This window comes from Buceros rhinoceros, unplaced genomic scaffold (genome assembly GCF_000710305.1).
Source record: "Buceros rhinoceros silvestris isolate BGI_N320 unplaced genomic scaffold, ASM71030v1 scaffold6051, whole genome shotgun sequence".
NCBI classification, from domain to species: Eukaryota; Metazoa; Chordata; class Aves; order Bucerotiformes; family Bucerotidae; genus Buceros; species Buceros rhinoceros.
The window spans coordinates 22,005-30,091 of NW_010393552.1; the positions used below are offsets into that span (position 1 = coordinate 22,005).

An 8,087-nucleotide genomic window follows, 5' to 3' on the forward strand; every position below is an offset into this window, starting at 1 on the left:
TGCTGAGAAAGCAATAAAGGCAAACCCAGGAGCAACTCAACTTTAAAAGCAGACTAATATTCAGAAACACCATTTTGCTATCAAATTCATTGTGATGCAGCAGGTCGGTTTCAAAATTACCAAAAAAAAAAAGGCCCTAACATTTTATACAGCTGTTACTACACCTGTAGCCACGCAAACTCAGTCACTGCAGAAACCTGTCTCAGACCATGGGGAACATCACTATATGCTGCCATAAGGCCATGGCCTTCTGAGCCAGCATTTAATAAGGGAACTGTGTTCTCCTACTGCTAATAATAAATTGTTTGATCAGTAAGTTCATTACTAGCAATTTTTGTCAAGGTGCTCATGTGTGTATATTTTATTCAAGATTCCTTCAGGCCTCTTCATTCCCAGCATGGCTGTGGGAGCCATGGCTGGGAGGATGGTTGGGATTGGAGTAGAGCAGTTGGCATATCATCATCATGACTGGATCATCTTCAGGAACTGGTGCAGACCTGGGGCAGACTGTGTCACACCGGGACTCTATGCTATGGTGGGAGCAGCAGCTTGCTTGGGTACAGTACCAGCTGATCACTGGCTCGTGCATGAATAACACCAATGTTCTGAGGGTTTTGTGTTTGTGTTAGGTGCCATGCTATGCTGGCGTTTCTGTACCTAATAGAGGTCAAAATCAAGATGTGATGGACTAAAGTATGGGCAGCCTTCTCCAATGGTCTCTGTAGTCAACAACTGAGAGGCTTGCAACTGCTAATGCCTATTTTTTGTTATCTGCCAAACAGCTCACAGAAGGAAAGAAAAAAACTAAAGTTAAGTTTCTAAGGAGTGATTTTGCTTGGTATTTTTTTTTCTTTTGATGTAATGAAATCCACTGTGGCTGGACTAAAACTACTTTCTTGTTTAGACTGTACTGTCTTTCAGTGCAGGAAACAAATTTCTCAGTTCTGGTCAAATTTTAAGCTACACAGAGATAAAACTCTGGGTCTTATTTTGGCTTATTGTGTCACACTATGGTAAAATGGGCTGTATTTTAGTTTTCATTTTGACCATGGGCCATTATCTGATTACACTCAATTAATAGGATTTATTGGATATAACGGGAATGATCTGTTAACTATTAAAATAAGACCACTGAATAATAGCTCACGTACAAAATTTCTAGTCATAGATGCAATAGGAATGTTACAGGTGTACTGTCTGAGCATGTGTTTGCCTGATCGTATCTTTCCTCTTCTGTACTGGTATGTTCTACCTCCTTTTGTTGTTGTTGTTGATACCATCATTAGATGATGAAATAATAGTGGAGGGGCATTACACAGGACTGATGTAATGGAATAGATTTGAAATAGAAAGAGGTACTCAGGGAAGAGCTGGAAGGGTTTCAGTTTTGGAGTCTCGTCCTAGAAAAGCAGGACCGTTTGAGCGATCAGTTATAGAGGAAGGAAGGGTGGAATTTCCTTGTCTAAATTTCATGTCTGTGATGTAGACATCAACATCAGCGCTAACTATATTGATACCTTTCACAGTCAAAACAGAAAAATGAGATACCGGAAAGATCAGTCTTACCTGGCAATAAACCTCTAAAACCAGGCAAATGAACAGATGAATTTGGCCTCTCCAGAGGTTATAAAGGCAATCTGGATCACCTCTTTGGATGTGAACCCCTACAGTAGTGTAGACACATAAAATAGCTGGGGTGGATCTTACTATCAAAAAGAGTAGGACACTTCCTCTTGTCTATAAATGTCTATAAATGATCTTAATGTTCATAAAAGAAATGACTGATAAAAATTTTGCTCTTGTATTCAAGGTGATCTGATAGTCAGCAATTACTTGTCTTTTAAAAGGTCCAAATCGAGGTGCAGTGAATTTAATAGTACGAAAGAAACATACAGCAGAATGGTCACTGCTCATTCTTAAGCCCTGTCTTGCTTAGAGTAAGAGATTTACAGTAAGTATTAAATACTCCTTACTCTGGTGTCTGCTCTCAGCTTTTAAGAGTCAGAAGTTTAAGGCATTCCTCAGATGAAAGTAATATCCGGATCATTATGTTAAATAGTCAACAACGGTTTAATTTTCCTGTATGCTGCTAGATTAAAAGCATTTTCTAATGACCTGTTTCTGATTTCTCTCATCTAAAATGGTGTGGTATTTTGAGGCCTAAAAATTGCAAATTTATTACATTTACCTTTTGAACAGCAGCAAAGAAATGTTACCTAATAATTCAGTGATACATACACACTTGTCTGCAGTTATGTGATTATTTTTATCCTTTAATGTAAACTGAAGGAGTAAGGAGCTTGCTTATGAAATTGATACAGAAAGATTAGATTGAAAAACACAGCTGCAACACTGTCTAGCAATGCCTAGATGGCCTCAAACCAAGTTGTATACAGTTCAAAATGTATGTTATACTGATATCAAAAATTAGGGTTTAAGCTGTAACATAGCTCTTGCAGTGGCCCTAAACTATCCTTATGTAGGACTTTATAACCGCGTCACGCTCAAAGATAATGCTCAGCTTTCTCTTCAGCATGAAGGCAATAGGCAAACCAATGTGAAGGCCAGCTCTGAATGCCCCAGCCGTAGAACTTAGCTGATTCTTGGAGTCATTTAGAAGGCTAATGGCAGGATTCAGTTTTAATTTCTTAGGCATCCAGTATAGCTGATTCTTAGGCATGCTTTTTAGTTTGATAGCTCAGTCTTTTAGTATTCATTGTTTACTTCGAAATGTTAGCATCTTTGGCTCAAGCAAGTTCACTCAATCTTTTCGATGAAAATTGCAGTAAATGAGAAATCTCTTTCTTCAGTGAAATAGGCCCAAAAATACTTCACAAAGTATAAGGACAAAGTACTCCGCATAAATAATTTCTTGCCTTTGTGACTGTAAGAGGCAAAAATATAAATGAGTTGCTTAGTACGTATATTTCAAGAGCACTAGCAATTTGACTGCTTTCCTTGTTGGCAGGTGGTGTTACCCGAATGACGGTCTCTCTGGTGGTGATTATGTTTGAGCTAACTGGAGGCCTGGAGTACATCGTACCTCTTATGGCTGCAGCTGTCACAAGCAAGTGGGTGGCAGATGCCTTTGGGAAAGAAGGGATCTACGAAGCTCACATTCATCTGAATGGTTACCCCTTTCTGGATGTGAAGGATGAATTCACCCACCGAACCCTGGCAACAGACGTCATGAGACCAAGGCGTGGTGAAGCTCCTCTCTCTGTCCTGACTCAGGACAGCATGACGGTGGAGGATGTTGAGACACTAATCAAGGAGACTGATTACAATGGCTTTCCAGTAGTGGTTTCGAAAGACTCTGAGAGACTTATTGGATTTGCACAGAGACGAGAGCTGATTCTTGCAATAAGTGAGTAGAGTATTGGTGTACATGCAAGTTTGATTTCGATAGGGTAGGATGTTACCAATGTTATTCATCTTGAAGAATGGGTAAATAAGAACTGACCCAAACTTTTTCCCGAAGTCTGGGTTTTGCTAGTTGTTAGGACTCATAGATGGAAGATTTTCTATTCCATTACACCACCTGGTAGACTTTTGTAGGCTTGACTTTTGTGGGCTTAATTTTGCTGTCACTTGTAATAGTACAATATGATTCTGCTAGAGGCTGCAGGGATAAACCTGACTCATAAGGCCAGAATTTTGTCAGAACCAGATCAAAAGCCACTGCAGTGCTGAGCTTCCTGCAGTCTCCATGGACTGCCATCAGCAGCTGGGGCAACTGTAAACCTTTGTCACCCTGTGACAAAGTGCAAGTCCTTGTGCTTCTTTCTGTTGCCCTATCTCACTTTTTCTCACATGCAGGCCTTTTGCAGTAGGCGTGGAAAGCTTTTCAGTGGAGGATGTTGTTAGGTAAAGATGACTGAGTTTTGTCAAGAATCCATTGGATAGCTGGCTGGTTATCTGAGAGCTGAGTCCAGGTCATTATCTAATCCATCAGGCCCCTTCCTGTTAGCCTGATGGCTAGATAAGGATTGAAAAGACAGGTATATTGGATGAAAGCAAGTGTTCCCACCTTTTAAAAAAATGCATATTTATTTTTATCTCATGGATGGAAAAAGACTCAGTCTAAGTGATTAGACCTAAAATTTATATTCATTTATGTAAGGACACTCAGCTGTTACTTGATTCCCCTCTTCTCATCCCATAGCAGAAAGTCATCCATGCTGCACCAATACTGCATGCAGAAGAAGAAAAGAAATGACAGAGCCCAGTTTTCTTCCCGTAAAATGTAGTGCAGTAAGAAATAATTTTCTCATTTTTTCCCTCCTGTGGTGTACATTGTCATTTCAGTTAGAGAAAATAGTTTATGAACTGAATTAGTTTTGCATTTAGTTATGTCACTAATTTCTCGAAACATAGGAAAACAGAACAGGACTTACTGGCAGTGCTACAGCTCCTCTAATTGTACAATTGTAATTTAACTTCCAAGGAGTGTGGCGAATGAACTTTTTCATTAAATCCCACTATCACTTGTTGCTTCATACTCCCTTCTCCAAAAATAAGCAAAAAAAGATCTCCATGAAGTTATGATCCTCTGTGTACCAATCTCAGTAAAAGAGGATTTTAAAGACACCAAGATGAAGTCCAAGGATGCTAGCTGAAATACTTCCTTCAAACAACTGATGTTCTCACAGGCTTAATCTTCTTTTGGTAGTAACAAAGGATGCCTTGTATGGCCAAGCTAGGAAAGTAAATACATGTTTGAAACCTCACCAAATATGAAAACGCCAAGAGCTGATACTATTTATAAAATAGTTTGTATTTTATCCTGCTTTTACTAATTATTTTCAAATGTCTTCTGCATTCCCCTGGGAGAAGTTTTCTAGCCTACCCTGAGATTGGCTTTTACACAGTCTGTGCCATGTCGTGGCTGTAACACTTGCTTACCATCTTAACTACACAGCCTTTTGCATCTCCCTTGCAGGGAGGTATGTCAGTGGTAAAACGGCATGGACTGAAGGTGCAGAGCTCTCACTTTAAAAGTAGCAAGATCAGACACTGTCTGAAAGGAGTCAGAGAAGTTCAAGGAACAGAGTTTTTTGATTCAGGTCATAAAATGGCAGCATGGCTGAATGGGCTTGCTAGAAGTCCTGTGAAATACCTGTTCACACAAAGCTCTTTGCCTCGGGGTTACCCCTACGTCATTTCTTTCTTACCAAGTGGACACTATGCATGGCCTAGAGGTGCATCCAGTCCCTGTAAAGTAAATGAGAATTGCAATTCCCATTGCTCAGAAGCGCCTTCAGGAGTATTGCGTCCTTCCACTGGTCCTTGTTGAGCAGGTAGGCAGGTCAGATGGGCACCCTCTGGGAATAGGTGTCTACATTTTAGATGGCACCTACTTTGCAGTCTTGCAGAGAGCAGTATTTGACCCTGTAAAGCTCTTCTTAAATTTGGCCAGCTTCAAAGGCATCGTGCAAAAGGCAGAGTCTTGGGCACAAGCCAGGTGGTCTGTATAATGTACGTTTCCCACTGTGGAGCTGAGAGAGCAACATAGTTAATATAGGCTGTGAACTAATATGAGAGGTCGTTTGACGCTTGGGAGAATTAATTCACTCTATAGCTAAGACAAGAGCCCTCTGCACAGATTGCTCTGTAAAACCAGACATTGCCATCCGTTTGCATTGCTCTTTCTGTTAAGCTGTATCTGGTTTTCTTACCCACAGACTGTAAAAATGACCTGTTCTTCTGTTTTACCTTTACTCCCCCATCCAGTGAGGCTGCATACTAAGTCCACAGTTTTTCTGATGCCACTGAATTTGCTCAATAGTACTACATTATCCAAATTTCTCCAGAGAGAAGTTTGACTTTGCGGAGTGAAGTCATGGCTTTGGCTAATCACTGTTGTCTAGGGTCATTGCTGCCTTGGGAACAGCAATGTGGTTACTGAAATGCTTGGGCCTTTCGCTTTGGGTGCAGCTTCAAGAAGGAAATACCTAGCTGTCAAGTGTTTTTATCGAAGGGTGGGAGTTACCTTCAGTTTGATTAATGTTACCTCTTAGCACAGATCATATATCAAAGAGCTATGCAGGCATATTCACACTTGAAATTAGATGTATGAATAGAAATTAGATGTATGAATCAAAACAAGATGAGACAAAGTTAGCAAGATTCCTATAAATTGCAGTAGGGCTTGTAATATGTGGGGTGAGAAGGTTGGAAATCATATACTGTACTGATATTAGGTTTGAGCCAGCACGGCTCCAGTTCCAGAAATATTAGAAGACAATGATTATTAAAGGCAAAAAAAATGCAGCTGGAACACGTTGGAAACCATTACTGTCTACACATTACAAGTCACAGGAGCAGGTTTCTGCAATTTGATTGATGGCAATGACTTCTAAGAAAATACACATAAGCTTTGAGTATGTCTGATTTGCTGTACCACTCAAGAACAGAAGCAACCTATATTAATCAAAGATAACCATTCTAACCATTTCCAAGAATTTATACAAAAAATAAAAAAAAAAAAAGTAAGAGTTAAACCCTCAGAGCCAAACACATGATATGCTTATTCTGGGGAGAAAGAAGTTGTCTGTCATTTGGAAATTCATCTCTCATATTGTTTATGCCTGGTAGTGTTGAATAGAAATGAGGTAAACTACGCCAATGCTGAGTTCTTCTTGGAGCATGCTTTAAAGTACAAGGCTTATGCTGATCATGTAAGCTTCAGATACAGTGTGAAGTTCACTTCATTGTTTGATGAAGTATGAATGATAGCTTTTGAACTTTTGAAAGTGATCAAATATCTGCTATTGAGAAAAGGGTATCAAACTCATCTATTGCTATACATTGTTCCTCACTTTACTACTTTCCTTTAAGTAGGATGTTATTTTTTTCTGCCCTTTTAAAATCTAGAACTCTAAACTCTATTTAAGGAATTCAGTGCAAACCCACAAAATTCACCCTGCAACACCTGGAACCCACACCTCTCCCAGATCCCTGAGACGTGAATTTGTCTTTGCCTTGCTTTGTGTTCATAAATCCATTCACTGTGCCCAGATTTCCTCCACTCCACTGAGAAGTCTGGGTACAAGCATACTGCTCCAAGCCAGCTGGAACCATATGCAGCTGTTGACTCCACTTCTTCAGATATATAATAGAAGTTTCAGTTGTGATTGTCACAATGGAGGAAATGACATACAGTCATTTCAGTTTGACAGAAGTTGGATTAGTCATGTTTGTGAATGTAATGAGCTGCTTATTTATTCAGAAATGCATCATCCCAACCAAGCAAAAGCATGCGTTCATAAAAATATCACTTATATTTGCTTCAAGGGACCAATGTCTCAAGGAAATTCAAATTTGCTCAATAACTCCAACTTTTGGAACCTCAGTGTGTTAAAAAAGCAGCTACTACCTTTGCTTTCCAAAGGACAGTATATTTTTTGTTTTGTTTTGTTACCAAGCCTAACTCATTATCTGCCTTGATCTTCCTGTTTTATAGAAAATGCACGACAGCGTCAGGATGGGGTGGTGAGCAACTCCATTGTGTACTTCACTGAAGACCCCCCAGAACTGCCACCTAACAGTCCCCATCCACTAAAGCTGCGTCGTATTCTCAACCTGAGCCCTTTCACTGTCACTGACCACACGCCAATGGAGACCGTGGTAGACATTTTCCGGAAACTCGGACTCCGGCAATGTCTTGTCACTCGCAGTGGGTGAGTAGATGCTGAGTCAAACATGCTTAGAAAATCTCAGGACATTTTTCTTCAGCATTAATAAACCCACAATTTTTCCTGTTTCAAGATAAGTACAAACAGTAGCTAATTAATCAGCACCTCTGAGACAGTCAAGTGAATTCTTTGATTTTATCTGTTTTATGAATGGAAGCATAAGGGAAGCTCTCCCAGTGTCTCTCCAGGGCAGCAAAAGAAGTCAGACTCAGAACCAAAATGGTGCTTGCTGGGTGTCTTGTTTCATTCTGGTCTCCCAAATCCTTAGTGTATTGTCATTTAGATAAGGTAAAGATAAATATAAAACAAACTATTCTGATTCCCAATATCATTCAGTATTCAACAGAGGCAGATATGGCAAGTAGCATTGTTCGCAAAGAATGTGCCTGT

At 39.9% G+C, this 8,087-nt stretch overlaps 1 protein-coding gene across 2 annotated transcripts in view; it reads left to right on the forward strand.

Moving 5' to 3' along the window:
* Positions 1-7,686, forward strand: part of LOC104501124 (H(+)/Cl(-) exchange transporter 4) — a 24,910-nt gene extending 17,224 nt beyond the window's left edge. For both annotated transcript variants that reach the window (XM_010144880.1, XM_010144881.1), the window contains 3 exons: positions 371-557; positions 2,969-3,367; positions 7,466-7,686. In XM_010144880.1, coding sequence (XP_010143182.1) covers positions 371-557; positions 2,969-3,367; positions 7,466-7,686 — 807 coding nt within the window. The remainder of the gene's footprint in view (positions 1-370; positions 558-2,968; positions 3,368-7,465) is intronic.
* The last annotated feature ends 401 nt before the right edge of the window (positions 7,687-8,087 follow it).